The sequence below is a fragment of the Pelodiscus sinensis genome, chromosome 4 (assembly GCF_052426305.1).
Source record: "Pelodiscus sinensis isolate ZL-2025 chromosome 4, ASM5242630v1, whole genome shotgun sequence".
Lineage (NCBI taxonomy): Eukaryota > Metazoa > Chordata > Testudines > Trionychidae > Pelodiscus > Pelodiscus sinensis.
This window is the reverse complement of record NC_143055.1, coordinates 61,506,439-61,525,815: the sequence shown is the minus strand read 5'-3', so window position 1 is coordinate 61,525,815 and position 19,377 is coordinate 61,506,439. Positions and strand designations below refer to the sequence as shown.

Sequence of the window (19,377 nt, the reverse complement as noted above, 5' to 3'; positions counted from 1 at the left end):
GGTTTCATATAAAACTCATCATCTGGTTATAGCTCAAAGTAAAGTAAAATTTACATGTAAGGATCTCACTTATCTTCTGAAATGAAAGTGAAGTCTTTTTTCTCAGTTGCAATCAGTTTATCTTGAAAAACAACTCCACATACAGTCCAAGGAGCTATAGGGACTGAAATATCTATTAGGAGTGTGTAGATCTTGGAACTTCATCAAAAGAAAGAGTTGCTTGGGCCAGAAGCCTACAGAGCTTATTTCTGCAGGAGAAAATATGCAAGCTTTATCAGTTCTACAGGTTCGCCAGGCCATTTAAAAACTCAGCAGGCACTCAGTCCCAGCAGCAACCTTCTGTGGCATTTTATAGCACTGATTTATACAATAACAACCTGGTTTACCTCTCATTAAAGTCAGTGGGAAAACTCTCGCTGATTAAATAGGAGATTTGGATTGGGTCCTGTCTGAGCTATATATGACCATGGAAACAGTCAGAAAGAGCAGGAACTTTGACTAATCACGAGAGTTGACTTACAGCAAAATGAATCCATACTACATGCCTTTACTACTGCCTGATTCCATAGTATATAAAATGACACAAGGAATGTCAGTTATGGGGATTAAGTGGTAGTGCCATCTTTCTTGGCCAGTTTTACAGAATTTAATTCTTAAGTGTACCTTTGAGAAATATTTCCCCATAAATCTATTTAATTGATGCTTCTGTTTTAAAAGGGGCTCTTAATTTGAGCTTGCCAGTTTGTGGGTCTCATCTATACCATATTTTTAATTTACTGTACAAGTTTTCCAGTGGGTAAGGGCAGGGCAATGGGACAAAACACACCCTTGGGGAGTTCTGACTCCTCTCTCTCTCTCTCTGCCTTTTATTAATCTCCAGAGACAGTAGTTCTTAAAACAAGACTGCATCCTGCTGCAGTTTTGTCCGTGTCTCATCTAAGGAAAAAGCAAAGCTAGCCAAGATTTTCATTACAAGATTTAAACTTCACAAATGGATGAGGATTTTCTTTACAAATAAATGTACATGAAATAGTAACTTATAGCTAGAATCAAAAATACAAAATACTCATCTTGAATAGGTGATAATTATTGAATAGGCTGGAACATCCTTGGTTTCCCTGTATTTTTCTCTTTTAAATCGAATAAATATAGCAGCTACTATTTTTAGACTAATCTAAAATATATCAATGATTTTGTTGAGCTATTCCACCAATACTATTTTACTTTGTGATACAGAGGGCAATAGACAGACAACTTAGTGGCACTAGAAAGCACTAGCTATATAAGAGAGAGCGGGAGAATGAAAAATGTTCTCTTAAGTTGTAGAGAGCCAGATTCATAACCATCCGTCACTCGCTTGGGCAAGTTGCTGATAAACTCCACAGAAAAATAACAAACAGTGTGTACCTGTATCTTGGCTGGTGAAAATGAGATTCTTTTTCTGATTGATGTTAGCAGAGAGGCTTGTAAAAATGCATTTCCAGCTGATTAGTTCAGAAGATGTCAATCTCATGCAGTTTTATGACCTGCAGACTACACACCAGATGTACATTTGCTTTTTATAAACTAACAAAGATGAATGACTAAATTTGCACATACCTCTTTGGCAACTGTACCAAATATTGCCTGAGGGAAGGTATAGAAGTGTAAAAATCAAAACAAAGCCTTTAACCGTGACTGTACGGGGTTTTGACACTGACCTGGTAGTTCAGACAAAACCAGTATGGTTTTAACAGAATCAAGCTGAAGAAAATCTTTCCAGATAGTATCAGTAACGCTACATTTTAAATTCAATGTATGATCTGAGTCTATTCCTTTAACACTCCTGAAGTGACCATTGATGTTGGTTGACTGAACTGGGAGTTTTTTGTGAGCAAAAAAACAGGTGATCAGGCCCTTAATACTCTACCAGCACATTAATTCTCTTCCATGTACAGGTTGAATCTCTCTTATCCAGGACTCTCTGTTCTGGCAACATCTGTGGTCCAGCAGGACCTCCAGATATTGCTGGACCAGAGAGCCCCTGGACCAAAGGGCTGGGTGGCCACGGGGCTGGCCACAGAAGCCCTAGGACAGTGGAGCTGTGGCAGCTCTGGCAGTCCAGTTAGCAGAGCCATGGCAGCCATGGGAGCCCCGAGGAGTGGAGCCACAGCTGCCCTGGGGTACCAGAGCCTGGTGACTTCAGGCCAGCGGAGCCACAGCAGCTACGGCAACCCAGGGTAGCGCAGCTGCAACAGCCCTGGTGGCCCTGAGGAGCGGAGCCTGGTGGCTCCAGAGCAGCAGATCGACAGCAGCTCCAGCAGCCCCGGGATAGCTGAACCCCAGTGGCCCCGGTGGCTGGAGCCACAGCTGGTGCATTAGTCCCGATGCCCCAAGCCCTGGTGGCCCTGGAACCAGGAAGCCACATCAGTCCTTGGATAATGGAGCCCAGCAGCCCCAGGGAGTGGACCTGACGGTCTCAGAGCTGGGATCCTGGAGCTGTGGCAGTGTCAATGCCCAGTGACCCTGGGGCTGCAGAGCTGCAGCAGCCCTGGTAGAGTCCCAGCGGTCCCTGAGGACTGGAACTGTGGCAGCCCTGGGATGAGCCTGGTGGCCTTGGGGCAACAGAGCTACAGCAGTGGGGACTGGCCAATAGATCTGGGAGTTGGTCTGGTGCGGGCAAGGGAGCTCCATTAGGTCTGCTGATGGACCCCAGGAGAGCCCAGAGTCTCATCAGCAGAGGGATGTAATTGGCCTCCCCTGGTCTGGCAGCCTCATTCGGGACCAGTCGGGTCCCAAGGGTGCCAGACCAGGGAAGGTACAACCTGTAGTACCGAATTCTTAAACAAAATGCAGCATTAGCTACATTTGGAAGAAAACTTTACTTATAATGCATGAATATTACCATACCTCCTGTGTGTGTTGGTCTAATGTTAATATAAAGCTAGCTGTTTTGTAAATGAAACTATCATACACTTCCTCAAGCTGCTGTATCAGCGTTTTCCATTCTTTGGTAAAACACAATCCTCTCTCCTTATCTAAATGGAATGATAATATGCCTGTGCTATTTCAGCCTTTCTGCTCTTTAGGGGAAAACAATTATCAGCTCTATGATACTATATTACATTACCTAGAAAACTTTCTGCACCTGACATTTCCAGTTTTGTTTTACTTGCAGCTAATTAAAGAGTTATCTGTTTGAGTTTGATTTTAATCCCCTTCAGCGTATTAGATATCTAGAGAAGACAAGTTTAATCTTTATCGTTTGTGAATGCAGTTAACCTATACATGAAAAAATATCCACAGGTATATGTTTCTGTTCACTAACATTCATCATCAGCTGCTCAGGAATGAAATGTTTCACATAGATCTTCTCGCATACATTTTATGCAAAAGACTTGTGGAGATTACCTTTGCCAGTAGCAAGAAACCCTTTCTTCCAAAGTTTTAAAAAAATCTAGCTTGATAAACATTGTTTAATATTTAAAGCTACGGGCAGAACAGATACATTATATAGTTTCAAGAAAGCAGCCGAGTGGGAGTTACCTGTTTCTCTTCCTTGCATACCAGATAACCTTACATAAAAGCTACTTAACCCCCCATAAAAAGTATTTAATATTTATAAGTTAGTGATGCCTGTAGAGTCTAAAGGCTGTGTTTTGTTTTAAATAAGCAAAATCTTAGTGCATATTCTTAAGATAGGGACTAAACCTGCAAGATGCTGAGTAGCTTCAACACCCTTTGATTTCCGTAAAAGATTGAGAGCCCAGTATAAAATTGGGCCTTTAATTTCTTGAAAGTGAATTCTTAAACATCTTAACTACTAACATTCTTTCATACTGTAATAGTTATTAAATCTTTCTGTGTGTATGAAAATTGTGTCTAATTGCTCATTCAGATATCAAAGAACGGGAAGAAGTATTTGTTAATTTGTCTGAATTTCTTCACTACAGATGGATTAATTGATTGCATGGATCCAGACTGCTGCTTGCAGAGTTCCTGCCAAAATCAGCCCTATTGTCGTGGACTGCCTGATCCCCAAGATATCATTAGCCAAAGCCAACAATCACCATCTCAGCAAGCAGCCAAATCTTTTTATGACCGGATTAGTTTTCTTACAGGCCCAGACAGCACTCATGTAATACCTGGGGAAAGTCCTTTCAATAAGAGGTGAATGTGAATAAATCAGTCTTTCAGGAACATAAATGAATTTTTGAAGTGTATATGTGCTTTATGTTGTTAGGAGGGTCCCTGCAATTGTGATATTTTGTGGACTTTCAATAAATGCATCATTTACTTTTTTTAAAAATCTATTAATATGACTATTTTACTACTTACAAAAATTCCAATTGCCAGCACTAGCAAGTTACATACACTTTGCCACGTTCACACCTGGGCCATTCAAGATTAACTACATCTTGGTTTATTTGGGTTAGCTCAGTTGACAATATATCAAAACAGTGAAACTGCCCTCAGAAGGAAAGGCAAGAGGGCACTTCTTAAGCTGAGAACTGTAAATAATAAACATTGTAGCTGTGTCTACACTGCACCCCTTTTCCGGAAAAGGGATGCAGATTAGACACCTCAGAATAGAAAAATCCGCGGGGGAATTAAATATCCCCCGCGACATTTGCATTTACATGGCTGCCGCTTTTTTCCGGCTTGGGGATAAGCCGGAGAAAAGCGCCAGTCTAGACGTGATTCTCCAGAAAATAAGCCCTTTTCCAGAGGATCTCTTATTTCTACTCTCAAGAGATCCTCCCGAAAAGGGCTTATTTTCCAGAGAATCACGTCTAGACTGGCACTTTTCTCCGGCTTATCCCCAAGCCAGAAAAAAGCAGCAGCCATGTAAATGCAAATGCCGTGGGGGATATTTAAATCCCCCACGGAATTTGCAGTTCCGAAGTCTACATTAGCATCCCTTTTCCGGGAAGGGATGCCAATGTAGACACAGCCTATGAATTAATGTAATAGGACTGTTAAGTGCATGACCGTACAGTTGCATGCACAGTTTGACTAGTTCTTTTACAGAGTAGTGATGCCCACCCTAAAAATAAACCAGTAATTGAAAGCAGTTGTCTTATATCGCACTGAGTGAAAGAAGATGACTTACACTAGCATTCCTGATTCTGCAGTTAGTAACACTAATGCAATTGGGCATCACAGTTGATTAAAAGTTGGTGTACAAATGTTCTTTATTGCTCTTTTTAAATTTTACACTTCTTGGTCCCACAGAGTTACAGATTGCCTTGTAATTAATTGGAAAGTACATTTTTTCTTTACGAAAGTGCCAGAGATACGACTTTCAGAAGGAAAAGTTTATAAGTTTTTAAAAATGCACCCCGAAATTACAGGGCATGGTAACTCTCTAAATACAATCTGCACCAAATTAAAACAGGACAAATATAGAAGCAGCTAGAGAATGTAAATTAGAGAGCAATGTCTTGGAAGTGTTTCAGCATTGATTACATAGCTCCTATGTAATGGTATGCTTGTTTTAAGTTATATTGTTGATAATCAAGCTAGTAATATCTCAGAAAATAAATGCATATTCTAATTCAGCATCTTTTCCCACAGCCTTGCATCTGTCATCAGGGGCCAAGTATTAACTGCTGATGGAACTCCGCTCATTGGAGTTAATGTTTCCTTTTTACATTATCCAGAATACGGTTACACAATCACTCGCCAAGATGGAATGTGAGTTTGCTGCCACCCATTTCTCTGATTAGAATACGGACACTGTATTTTTACTTAGAGAGGCTTGTTACACCAGGAGTTATTGTTTGTGGATTTAAAAATGTAGACCTGAAAAGAAAATTGTAGACACTATTACTTCCAGCTGTTCCTTTTGTAAATATTGTAGAAAACAATCATAAGACATTTTCTTATGCGTTGATTGTCTTTTAATTATAATTTTGAGAAAGGGAAAATGTTCTTGTTTATTTGAACATAGAGGCCATATTCCCCACTCTCTTACCCCATTTTACACTAATGTAATTTGATTAACTTCTCCATTGCTTCCAGTGGAGTTAAACTGGCATAAAATGAGAGCAGCAGGATGAAGACTTCAGATCTATAAAATACAAACTGTAAATAGCTTTGCACAGTATGTGACTTCTGTTTATACTCTGCTGAATAATGCTACAATTTCTTTTAGGTTTGACTTGGTGGCAAATGGTGGTGCCTCACTAACTCTGGTGTTTGAACGATCACCATTCCTCACACAATATCACACAGTGTGGATTCCATGGAATGTCTTTTATGTCATGGATACCCTGGTCATGAAGAAGGAAGAGAATGACATTCCCAGCTGTGATCTGAGTGGATTTGTGAGGCCAAACCCTGTCATTGTGTCATCACCTTTATCTACCTTCTTTAGGATTTCTCCTGAAGACAGTCCCATTATCCCTGAGACACAGGTACAGTGTGCTTCAAGCTAAATAATATTTTCTATTGGGTGTATTTTAAATTGACATAAAGAAGACATAAACTTCTGATTTATAATAAAGAATGATGAATAAATCCTGCATGTGAATAAATCAATGTTGATATTATTTAGTCAAAATCAGGTGCATGAAAGTATCACACATGCAAATACCTGACTTGTACACCCTAGGGGTGCCAACTTTCTAATTGCACAAAACCAAACTTCCTTGACCTACCCCTAGAAAACAAGGCCCTGCCATCGCCCTTCTCTGAGTTTTCACCCTCTGCTCCTTTCCTCTGTTGCTTGCTTTGCCTTTTTTTTTTGTGAGGATTTTCTGCTAAAAATAGCTATTTTGTTTGTTTGCTTGCTTGCTTCATTATAATTTATGTCAAACGTGTTCATAGCTCTTCAGGAAGAAATGTCCTTGCTTCCTGATGGGAACTTAGCAGGTGCAATTAAAATTTGTTGTATTTAGAGCTTTTGCAAAATGGACAAAACTACTAAATGCCAGTTCATGGTAGGAACTGGTGAAGTGTAAACAAATTACAATTAAATACATTTAAGACTAGATTATGCTACCCAGTATATGCTTTAATCCTTCACTTAGGTCAAAAATTATTTGCATAATACAATCCATTCCAAAACAGCTCTGATTTTCATGTTGCAACAGCCAGAGAGGCTGACAGATTTGCCAGGCCACTAAGCAGGGTGTGTATTTGGGGGGGTGGGGTGGCGCTGTGCTTCTTAAGGGGGTGGAGCCTCAGACAAAAGGGGCAGGGCTCGGGCAACCAGCTCTCAGCGCTGCCTCGAGTGCACCTCATGGTAATCCAGTGACAATTTAAAGGGTCGGGGGCTCTGGCCACCACTACAGCCACGCTAACAGCAGCCAGAAGCCTCAGACCCCAAGGCAATTGCCCCCTCCCTCTGATCCATCAGCAGACCTGGTGGCAGCAATGATAGATTTGTTTCCAAAAGTGATAGGTAATGACAAATATATTATAAAATAAGATAAAAGTAACCATGTATAGTGCTAGTTGTAAAGAACCTTAAAAGGTCTTTATTATATATGCATATATTTTTTTTAAAAAGCCATCTTCATACATAGCTTATTGTTTGACCTGTCCTAATGTGAGCACTTTTTGATTAAGTTAAAACACTAATTATACATGCAGAAAGCTAATAATTAAACTGTTGTTTTCTCCACTTAATGTATACACATGTATCCTATTTCTGCTAATGGAAGTTATACAAATATTTCAAGAAATAATATACACCATAAGGGTCAGGTTCTCATCTCACAAGTACCGTGCATAATGCTACATCACCCCGTATAAAATCAGATTTGTGGCTTATGCTATTAAAAAAACTATTCATTAAATTTCTGAGGGATGCTTTCCATTATTTTTCTGAAAAGAATCAAAGCCAGATTTACTATAGGAGAGATTGGAGTTGGCACGGAAAATATAGAGGAGCCATTCCCCAGTTCCCTGCTAATCTGCCATCCTGCTAATGTGGATTGGCAACACTCAGCACCACACTCCAGGGAGAATGGTATGCTGCATTAACCATAGATATAACGCTTCATCATCCCTTAAAGGTACTGTTTCCGAAGACTAGTTTAGAAATCTAACTGCTACTTTAGGTGCCTAAATCTCAGAATCAGCCACTGAGCCCTTTAGGCAACTAAATTTGCTGAGCTCCTAAATGATTGCAGTAAAAATCCCCCAGGCACCTATGTGTCTGCCTGAGCATATGTGCACTGAAGCCCCTCACTAGGCATCCAGACGGCCAAGCCCCAGAGTGTTCCACAGACTGGAGAAAGATATTCATTCTCCCAGTTAGCTTGCCTGCAGGGCCTGATCTGGTAAGCACACTCAGAGCGCTAACTGGAATGGCTCCTAATAAGTGAGCTTTGCAGTTAGGCACTGCTGCATCCTCCTAACTTATAGTTCAGGGATTAAGGTACTTGCAGGAGATGTGGCAGACCCCCAGTTCTAGTCCTGCTGCCTCAGGGGAGAAGGGATTTAAAGAGGAAGCTGTTCTCTGTCAAATGATGCAACAGCGGGGCTATGGGATATTCTAATGTGGCGCTCTTTCAATCTTTCCTGTTGAAGCTGTTTCCCTGTGAATAAGAATAATTGGAGTGGGAGTACTGGATCATGGTATGACACTTCTCATAGTTCCTGAGACTGTTTATTCCCCCTCTCTCAGTGAGAGAGAGACTTTCTGGTGCTAAACTTGGGGTCGGCTCCCTGCCATCCTAATTTGTTTGCCCACTTAAACAATTGCCTCAGGCTCTGCCTTCTGCTTAGCTTTTCAGATTAGCAGTAGGAGTGTCTTAGCCCCTAAGTCACTGTGAACACCTCCCCCCAGTAGTAGCTTGCCCCTGTCACTGAAAACACTCAGAAATGACCAGGTATGCTGCCTCTAGAGAAACAGCATACACTCTGCTAGACTGGTACACGTGTGAAATAATCATAATTTTATTATCAAAGATTGTGATTTAAGGTTAATGAGTAGGGATAACAAATGGAAATATAAATTGTTACATCTAAAACAAGTATAATGTGTCAGAGTCTAAACTTAATGTTCTTTGAGTGCTGGTCCCTACGGATATTCCTTCATGGCCACACACGTGCCCAGAGTCAGAGGATTCTTGTCAGCTATGTTTGTTGATTTGCAAGGGTGCCTCCAACTTGGGAAAAAAAGGCAGAATGGACTGGGCACTTCTCCAGTTTCTTTTTACCGCATGTTTTGGGTTGGCACCTGCAATATCTGGAGTTTTATCTTCATTTAACCTTTGATCTGTAAATACATACGTATATATTTTATAAAATGTTTTAGAGTTTTATCTGATCATTGTAGCTAAATTTGATGGTTTAATAGTTAGATTGTCAATCAAGAGGAATTCCTCTCCATCTTGAACTATGCCCAGGAATATGGGCTTCAAATCTGTGTTTTCTGTCCATGTTGCTTCTCGCTCAATGGTGACCATTAATGCTGCCTTGACTGCCTTGGGATTCTGCGCATATCTGCCACTTGTTCCCTGACTTTAGACTCAGGGAATCTAACCTCGCAGATCTTTTACCAGTTTCTTGTCGTGAGGGCAGAGAGCATTCTCTTAAATATGAGAGCAAATTTTCCTCTAAATCCACTTCAAAGAAGTCAGATGTGAGTTTACCTAAGTTGAGGAAATCGTCTTGCTCAGCCCATGAAGACTCAGGATGTCTTAAGTCTTAAGATTGTGACAAGAAAATCCTCAAATCCAGGACTCAGGCAGTACCAGACTACATCAACTATTCTTACATTCTGGGAACTGGTACTAACTATTCTTACATTCTGGGAACTGACAGCTCTGATAAAAGAGAACTATCAAGAGCTTCACCCACCACGATACAGGCTCTGCCTCATCTTCCTGTGTTACACACTAATTTCTCCAGCTCTGTTGGTTTAGGTTGACAAGACCCCCCTCACACTCCAGAGAGCAGAGTCTTATGCTCTACTTGATGACACTTATTCTCTAGCATCTCTTCTCTTCCATCACCACCAAATCCTTTCCTCACAACTCCACAAGGAGATGCAACTTGTGGGAAGAGTCCGTCTCCCATTCCATCATCTAGTCATGGCTTACTTCCAACGGAACCCATTAGTACCGCTAATGGATCTAGAATCAGCATTTTTTTCCTGAACTGTCATCTCTTCTAAGGTATGCCTGCCTGGACAATGGGCCTGGACTGGTCTGAAACCAACCTCCAAATCAGCACTTGCCTCAGAATTGTTTGTTTCCCATGCAGTGGGAACCACCACAACCAACCTTTGACCCATCTTATTGACCGTACAGGGCACCATAAGACTTGAACCATGCAGCATAATCAACGTGATCTAGACAGTCTATCCATCCCCAGCAAGAGGACAGCTCCTTCCTGCTCCCGTGGAAGAGCAAGATTATAAGATGGATCTGCTGGTACTGCCAAGATTGTCGTCTTCATCTCCCAATGAAGCAGTTGTTACAATGTATCAAGTCCTCCAACAACCATAAACAGTTCCAGGAAAGATTATGTTGGGTTGCAGAGGAGCTACAGATCTTACTTGAGGAAGGTTCAGGATCCTCCCTATAAATTCTCCAGTCCTCTAGGTCCAGCTAAATAGTACTTCTTGTTAATGGAGCTACGCTAGTACCTTCTGGCATTCCCCAGCCACCTGTGCCCTTATCCTCAAGAGGGCAGAAAAACTATTTTGTCCCAAGACAAAAGGGCAGACTTTCTCTTTTCTCATCCTGCCCCAAACTCTTTTGTTGTCAGGGCTGCCACAGACAGATTTAGACAACAATAGATCTACTCCAGATGATAAAGATTTAAATTACCTGCTTTATTGGGAGGGATAGTCTTCACTTCTACTAGACTTTAGTTCCAGGTGGCCAGTTACCAAGTATTAATGGCACGGTATGATTACCCTGACAGAAATGCAGGGGACTGGTCTAGAAGATCTCTAGTTCTTCCCAGTACTATAGTTCTATGATTCCAAATTCACAGACTTCATCAACTAGCTTCTGCATCAGAACCGAGAGAGATTTCATACTCTCACTGAGAAAGCAAGTTGGTTACCAGGACCACTCTTCAATCACTAGTAGATGCAGCAGATACATATTCAATGACAGTGATTACTGCCATTGTGATGTGCCATGAATCATGGCTTCATACTTCAGAGAGTAGTTATTAACAGTTCACAATCCTGCTGGAAAGGCATAACAAGTAGGATTCTTCAGGGTTCTGTTTTGGGACCGGTTCTGTTCAATATCGTCATCAATGATTTAGATATTGGCATAGAGAGTATGCTTATTAAGGTTGCAGCTAATACGAAGCTGGGAGGGGTTGCAACTGCTTTGGGGGATAGGGTCATAATTCAAAATGATCTGGACAAACTGGAGAAATGATCTGAGGTAAATAGGATGAAGTTTAATAAGAACAAATGCAGGGTACTCCACTTAGGAAGGAACAATCAGTCTCACACTACAGAATGGGAAGTGACTGTCTAGGGAGGAGTACTGCAGAAAGGGATCTAGGGGTCATAGTGGACCACAAGCTAAATATGAGTCAACAGTGTGATGCTGTTGCAAAAAAGCAAACATGATTCTGGGATGCATTAACAGGTGTGTTGTGAGCAAGACACAAGAAGTCATTCTTCCACTGTACTCTGCGCTGATTTGGTCTCAGTTGGAGTACTCTGTCCAGTTCTGGTCACCACATTTCAAGAAAGATGTGGAGAAAATGGAGAAGGTCCAGAGAAGAGCAACAAGAATGATTAAAGGTCTAGAGAACATGACCTATGAAGGAAGACTGAAAGAATTGGGTTTGTTTAGTTTGGAAAGGAGAAGACTGAGAGGAGGCATGATAGTAATATTCAGGTATTTAAAAGGGTGTCACAAGAAGGAGGGAGAAAAATTGTTCTCCTTAGCCTCTAAGGATAGAACCATAAGCAATGGGCTTAAACTGCAGCAAGGGAGGTTTAGGTTGGCCATTAGGAAAAACTTCCTAACTGCCAGGGTGGTGAAACGCTGGAATAAATTGCCTAGGGAGGTTGTGGAATCTCCATATCTGGAGATATTTAAGAGCAGGCTAGATAGACATCTATCAGAGATGGTCTAGATGATACTGGGTCCTGCCATGAGGGCAAGGGACTGGACGCAATGACCACTCGAGGTCCCTTCCAGTTCTAGTGTTCTATGATTCATGAGGAGGTCTTAGAACACTCTGAATGACCAGTCCTTTGCTGAAACTCCTCTGTTCTCAAACACTAGAAAGGAGTCCAGGGCCACCCTCCACTCCCTGGGAATATATAAACATGCCTAAAGAGAAAATTTCATAGGCAATCATACATGCCTGGACCAACGACTCAACAGTTTTACCTCCAGCAGTCTTAAGAGTCACTGAGTTCAGAAGTTCCATTTCCCTGCCTCTTTGTGGCAACATCATCATTCCAATGCTGTAGCAACATCATCATCCCAATCTCAGCCCTCATGTAAATGATGTTCAAGAGTTGCAAACCAGCTACCATCTGCCAATTTCCATGCACCATTTAGCACTCTTTTTCCACATCTGGAGTACAAAAACCATGGTCAGGTGCGTACTAGACATCATCCATTCCAGCTATGTAACTGAATTTACTTCCCTGCCTCCTCCAAAACCTCCATGCTACACCCCTTTTCACCCTCCATTCTTAGGAGGAGATTCTCAAACAACATAACTACAAGTAGCTCTTTTCCCTACTTTAAACCTTGCCCTGGTATGTTTAACCCACCAAATTGCTGTGGGGATGAATCTTTCAGTGGCCCTGACAAAGAGCTATTTTAAAGTTGAAATTTAGTGACTTCCCTTCCCCATATGTTTCCATGACTCAGTACCACTGATGCTCAAAGGAATTAGGTTGATTCAGGGTTCTACTCTTTTCACTTACATTGGGTCGGGAAGTAGCATTTTTAGGGGTTTGAATTATATGCTGAAGAGACCAGTTAGCAGGTGTGTGTGGTCTTTATTCAGTTCTGTGGATGAGGGCTATTAAAGTAGTACTAGGGTCCAGAGCTCTCTTCCTTCTCTTCTGACTCTGCATTTTGTTCAGACGATGTTGGAAGAGTCCGCCTGCAAACGTTTATAAGAGGTGAAATACTGGCCCTATTGAACCCAGAGACAAAACTCCCATTGATATCAACAGGGACAGGATTTCAGCCAATGAATCTTATGTTACAGCTGTTAAATCATAACATCTGGAGACACTTGTGAATTTAGTATGAAATGTTTTAAATCCTTGTTCCTTGTAGTAAATACAATAAACTCCTAAGCCTGTATTTGTTTGGTCTTAATTGGCAGCCTAGCTGTTTATTTCCTGCTCACCGGATCTCTTACAATAATTTGAGAAGAAACCACAATGGAGCTTTTAAAGACTTTTCTTAATGTTTGGAGAACTTCATCCAGTTCTAAGTACATACCATTTCAACAAGTTTACTCTCTCACTCAAATATCTCCAGGGTTTATCCTCTACAGCTTGGGCCCATCAGTTTATTTTTTATACTGCAGAGAACTCTGTAATCTGTAAATATGCTGATTGCAGATGGGGATTCAGACCCCTTTTCCTGATCATACAAAGTGGGGTGTTTGAATGAGAGAGGTTATGGCAGCTTCTCCTGCTTCTGTTTGCAAGTAGGAGGTGCCTCACTCCAGCAGAGGGTTCCTGACTGTAAATTCCAAGCAAAGATGGCCACCTCCCACTGACCTAAATTTAGGTACCTAAGTCCTTTTGAGGGGCAATGCTTAGGATACACCTTATTCCTTGGCATTTCCCATGGTTAATATAAGCAGCACCTTGCTCAGCTTGCTGGCTAGGAGTCCTATTGTCAGATGACTAGATTCCATGCATTGTATGAGGCACTTGAGTGTATACCTCAGTACTATGGATTCTACAAAGCAGAGAGTGCCAAACTTTAGGAGTTGCAATGCTGAACCTAAACCCCCTCTGTGAATCTTGCCCTGGCAATAGTCAGTTTTTTAGCTCAGGAAGAAAATTGCCTTAACGAGGCAGCCACCCAAACCCACCGCAGAGCTCTGTGAAAATGCCCACCACCATGGCCTGTTTACTTTCTGTTCTCTCTCAGCTATGAGGGTGACGGATGCTTTGGCACTTAGCACTACTCATCTACTCTTTTTGCTTGCACGAGATTTGAGTAAACTTTGAGGCTAACAGGAATCATCACACTGTATTCATTTATGGATGTATTATTTCCCTTTGTTTCTCAAGTTTCTTTTTTCTCCCAGAAAGAAAACAGCATCTGTTAGTTCAGCTTTAAAGTGCAGCGTGGGAGTCCTTCAAACATCTTAGAGAGTTGTTTTGCCTTCAAGGTCTTTGTAAAGGAAAAGATCCTCTGTTGCTTATGTCTCTGTCTGGGTTTTTATATTTTTAGCCTGCAAAGACTTGTTTGCCCTACAGTTCAGAGGCTCATCCATTATATGCTCTGCATCTTGGGCCAATGCACTGCACATGCAATTTTAAGAAGCAACACAAATATCACCAATTTTAAGCACTTTTTTTAATGACAGTACTGTATGTCACTTGCTGGCAGTGGTGAAGGGGGAAGAGCAGATGTTTAACAATTAACAATTGCTTATCAGTAATTGGGCTTGTCCTTGTAATCTGTTCCCCATCCTAGTCCTCCTTTCCTTTCTACTATGATACGAAATTCTACACAGTGTGGGAAGTTAGAGAAGAGAGCTGCTTGCCTATATATACCTGACTTAAATGACAGCCTTCTTCCATCCTTGATTCCTGTTAGATGAGCCAAGTTGCCGTCAGTGATAATTGGTCAGAGAGTGGTGAATGAGAAAAATATAGTTAATGCCACGTAAATCTTTCTTAATATAGTTTCCATCAGTTATTGGATATTATGACATGACATCTGTGTCCTCTTCAACTCAATAAGCAAGGTCCCTGGACCCTCTTAAACTGTAAACAGTTTTAAAATTACATCTGAGGATTTTTCTAGAGTAGATCTCCCATTGCCAGTTAAAGTGTTGAGTGAACTAAAGATGATGGACTATCTTAACCCATAGAAGGCAGAAACCTTTCATGTCCTACTACCATGCACAAACTCTAATTCTCAGTGGAGGGAGGAAACTTCTAAAAACAGAATTGAACCTTTCTGATTTGAGAAAGCAGTGAGATGATGTCAGAAGAGTGAAAATTGAGCAGGAAATATAGGGGAGCTTTCCTTAAGGCATCCTGCATCTCTGTCTTTGCAAAAAATGGAAGAAAGCTGTAGATATTAAATATTAAAATATTTACAATTCAAAAATAAGACTGATATTCAAAACCCATCCTATAAAACACAACTATTATTATTTTTAACTGTACTACAGTAATAAAGGCCCTAATCAAAACCTGGATCCCCATTGTGCTTGTGGCTGTATATCCCCATTGTAAGCAATAACTACCAATAAGCAATAACCAGAAAAGCTTATTATCTAAATAGACAATATAGACAAGGGATGGAAAAAAGGAATTATTTTTCTGTGCTAACAAGTATCTTCATAATTGCATTCTTAATTACAGTAAAATTGACTTGTCACAATGTATGGTTACTTAGGCTTGTTGTTGTTGTTGCTTCAAGAACCTTTTTTACCTCTGAGTGAACTAAGTGTTTATTCCAGAAGAGCGCTGTCAGATTCATGCAGGGACATGCAGGAGTGATTGCTGGGTCTCAGATGCCCAGCACTCACTTAGCTTTGATCAGGAGAGTGCTAGTTGTATCACAGTTACTGCATGCACTACAGATTCACAGCATGGAGCGTGGCTTCAGAAGAAGCTGTTTGCCCAGTGCACTTAGACAGAAAGAGGATGCTTCGCTGACAAAACTTGTGAGAAAAGAGATTGGAAATATTCTTCCAAAAAAGAGAGAGGTCTTTGCAAGGTCATGAGTCTTTGAAAGTTTGCAACAGAGTATAACAGCTACATAACAAAAAGACTTTAGGATGGATGTCTTCAAGAAGAAGCAAAACATTGTGATTTCTTTTGTTTTACTTATTAAAATGCAGACACTGATTCATTATGGGTTTTAATACACTATTGTTTGTGGTATGATTTTAAAATACTACTATATTCAGTTTAACCTGGAAATAATTTAAATTATTGTAATGTTTCTTTATCAACAATTAGGTACTTCATGAAGAGACTACAATCCCAGGAACTGATTTGAAATTATCATACTTAAGCTCCAGAGCTGCAGGGTATAAATCAGTTCTTAAGATCACCATGACTCAGTCCGTTATACCATTTAACTTAATGAAAGTTCATCTTATGGTGGCAGTGGTGGGAAGACTTTTCCAGAAATGGTTCCCTGCATCACCAAATCTGGCTTACACATTCATATGGGATAAAACGGATGCATACAACCAGAAGGTCTATGGCTTATCTGAAGCTGTTGGTATGTACAGAGTGATACTGTTTTAATGATGTGTGGTGTTGATTTAGAATAATAGTATTAATTTTAAATTTACCATATCTGTTCATCAGAAAGTATTTAGCATGACAGCACTGTAGTAAAATGTGTTAGAATGAAGCAAGGCAAACTTTTTTCTAATAAAATCTGTTTCAAAATGAAATAAGAGTACAAAGTGACTTTTACCAGAGAATAAAAACTAAACTTGAGGGTAGGCCCATTGTCGATAGTTTTTGTGGATCTCATTTTAAACACAGTGATAAATCAAAAGAAAACCATTCTTCACTATACTCCTCTTTTTGGATAGACTTAGTCTATTGCAGTCTTTAAAAACAAGATCATTTTAATCATCTGAAATTACTTCTTTAAATTGTGAAATTTTTTAACAATATCTGTATGATAAATGAGATATAGTTTTAAAATTTGTGATGGCAGAAAGGTCACAAACTTATAGTATAGGACTATAAAGGCAATTTTTCAACAAAATTTCATTTTTCAAGCATGGTTTAGAATATAAAATGGGATTTATTATTATTCCAGTGTCTGTAGGTTATGAATATGAGTCTTGTTTGGATCTAACTCTCTGGGAAAAGCGGACTGCCATTTTGCAGGGATATGAACTGGATGCCTCTAACATGGGTGGTTGGACATTGGATAAACATCATGTGTTAGATGTTCAGAATGGTAAGGATATATTCTTGTCATTGTTAATTTTAATGTTTTATTGTCATGGCCTTACTTTAAACACATTTGTTATAATTAGTCAAATATTTTACTTGGGTTAAAAAAAGTACCATACCTGAGTAAAGTAGGAAATAATTGAGTATTTTATGTGTGTTAAATGCTCCATGATTTACAGTTCATGCCATATTTCTCCCTTATAAAATGACATAAGCCTTTGGAATTTTACTTAACAAAAGTGTCCCAATGAAAAGTATGTTACTAATTTTTTTTATTTATAAAATTTTATCTTCATACCAATCTTCAAACCTTCTATTGATATGTATTTAATATTTTAATGTGCGTATGTGTGCGACACTAAGGAGGCCCTGGTTTTTTAAAAATCATGCCTAAGTGTAATCCTTCTGCCTGATAGAGTTGGCACCAACGAGGACTGAGTTCAGTACCTAGGGATTTCTTTCCAACAGTACACCACCAAAACTGGCTCTTCACACACACTATTGATCTGGCACTCACCAGCTGCCCCGCTGGTCACACTGGTCCTCACCAGCCACCCCATTGGCCATACTGCTCCTCACCAGTCACTCCACGCCAATGTCTTCAGGGCTTCCCCACTTAATTCAGCTCTCTGTGATTTCACCTTTCAGTAGGGAAGCCTCACTGCTAGCGCACACTAGACAGTCATCTTGCCTCAGAAACACTGTCCCAAATCATGCACCAAAACTCTCCATTGAGTCTAAATTAGCTTGGTTAGTATACCATAGAGCAGTGTTTCCCAATTTTATTTGGCCGTGGAACCCTTTTAAACTCGAAATAATTTTGCGGAACCCCTAATAACAGTCTCATATATGGAGCTGAAAAGTAAACCACAAAAAAGAAAGGATAACAATAAATAAATGCTAAACAAGGTCATGATATGTAGATTAATCTATCATAGTCAATTTATATTTGTCATGGTTGTATTTTAAATACAAGAATCACGCGACTATACAGAAGTAAAGTATTCACGAGAGCACTGCTTGCACACTCCCATACAAGCAAATGGTTTGACAGCTGAAGCTTTGACTTTGTCCGACACGGTGCTAGTATATTCATATTCAGTCACCGACATGATCCACGCTCCCTGAGACTGAGTATGGGGATTTACAGTGGTATATAACATGCGATCGCACCACTGACTGACTGTGCGCGCAGCGCTAAGTAGTGACATCATCGTCCCCACTCTCTGGCTAAGCTGGCTCTACACAAGGACACTTATCATGGCAAACACAAATGCAAATTGTTTTAAATAAAATTCATAAATGCTTAAATAATAATTTAAAAAATCATGAAATGTTACTGTAATGGAATTTTCTCACGGAACCCGCATCTTCACTTTGCGGAACCCCGGGGTTCCGCGGAACCCCATTTGGGAAACACTACCATAGACAGAGGAAGAGTGACCTAATGTCGGGGGCCCTTACACAGGGCCCATACCACCAGTTACAAATATCTGTCCCCAACCCATCTCAACTCAGTGGGCCTCTGGCTTAGCAGGTGCTGTTCAGTTGATGGTGAGTCCCTTCATTGGGGTATGCCAGGTACAGTTCTACTGCCTTCAGTTCACACAACACAGATAACCATCCTTTATTACTTCTTCCCTAATAACAAGGAATCTGGGGGTTCAATGCTACCAAAGGTCATCATTTGGGGCAAGCAGTCCCATCATGCTGAGAACCTAGGTAGCCTGAGCATGCAAACGAGATCAGCTCCTGAAGTTCTCTACCACAGCTCACCACTAGATGTCAGTGGAGAGCACATTCAGCCTGTTTACATCCAAACACTGCAATTGTTTTCTATTAGTTGTGTAGGAAGAATGGTGATGCAAACCCTGCCTGCCCTCTACAATATGAATTTCTATGTAGGTTTGGTGGCCAGTCACTGGCACAAATTAACCTTTCTTGCATCAGGAGAGCTGATTTAGTCCCAAAGTTGTCAAGTTATTTCTAACTTATAAACAACTCATCTGTTTTTATGCAATTACGATGAGCAGGGCCTCATTAAGCTGTTATGGGATAAGAGGAAAAGTCTTCTCATGGAAGAGTAACTGGGTAAAAGATAGGAAATAAAGGGTAGGAAAAATGGTCATTTCTCAGAATGGAGAGAGGTAACTAGTGGTGTTCAACAAGTGTCTGTATTGGGCCCAGCACTTTTCATCATCAGGGTTGTAAAATCCCGGTTAATCAGTTAACCCATTAAATGTTAGGTTGACCTAACATTTAACTAGTTAATTGACTAAGCAGGACCTGGGGTGGGGACTGCTCCAGCC

General features: G+C 40.5%; 1 protein-coding gene across 20 annotated transcripts in view; it reads left to right on the top strand.

Annotated features, from left to right (window-relative positions):
- TENM3 (teneurin transmembrane protein 3) overlaps nt 1-19,377 on the top strand; it is a 2,279,325-nt gene that overhangs the window by 2,193,449 nt on the left and 66,499 nt on the right. For all 20 annotated transcript variants that reach the window (XM_075930245.2, XM_075930244.2, XM_075930249.2 and 17 more), the window contains 5 exons: nt 3,933-4,149; nt 5,557-5,676; nt 6,137-6,398; nt 16,106-16,373; nt 16,929-17,072. In XM_075930245.2, coding sequence (XP_075786360.1) covers nt 3,933-4,149; nt 5,557-5,676; nt 6,137-6,398; nt 16,106-16,373; nt 16,929-17,072 — 1,011 coding nt within the window. The remainder of the gene's footprint in view (nt 1-3,932; nt 4,150-5,556; nt 5,677-6,136; nt 6,399-16,105; nt 16,374-16,928; nt 17,073-19,377) is intronic.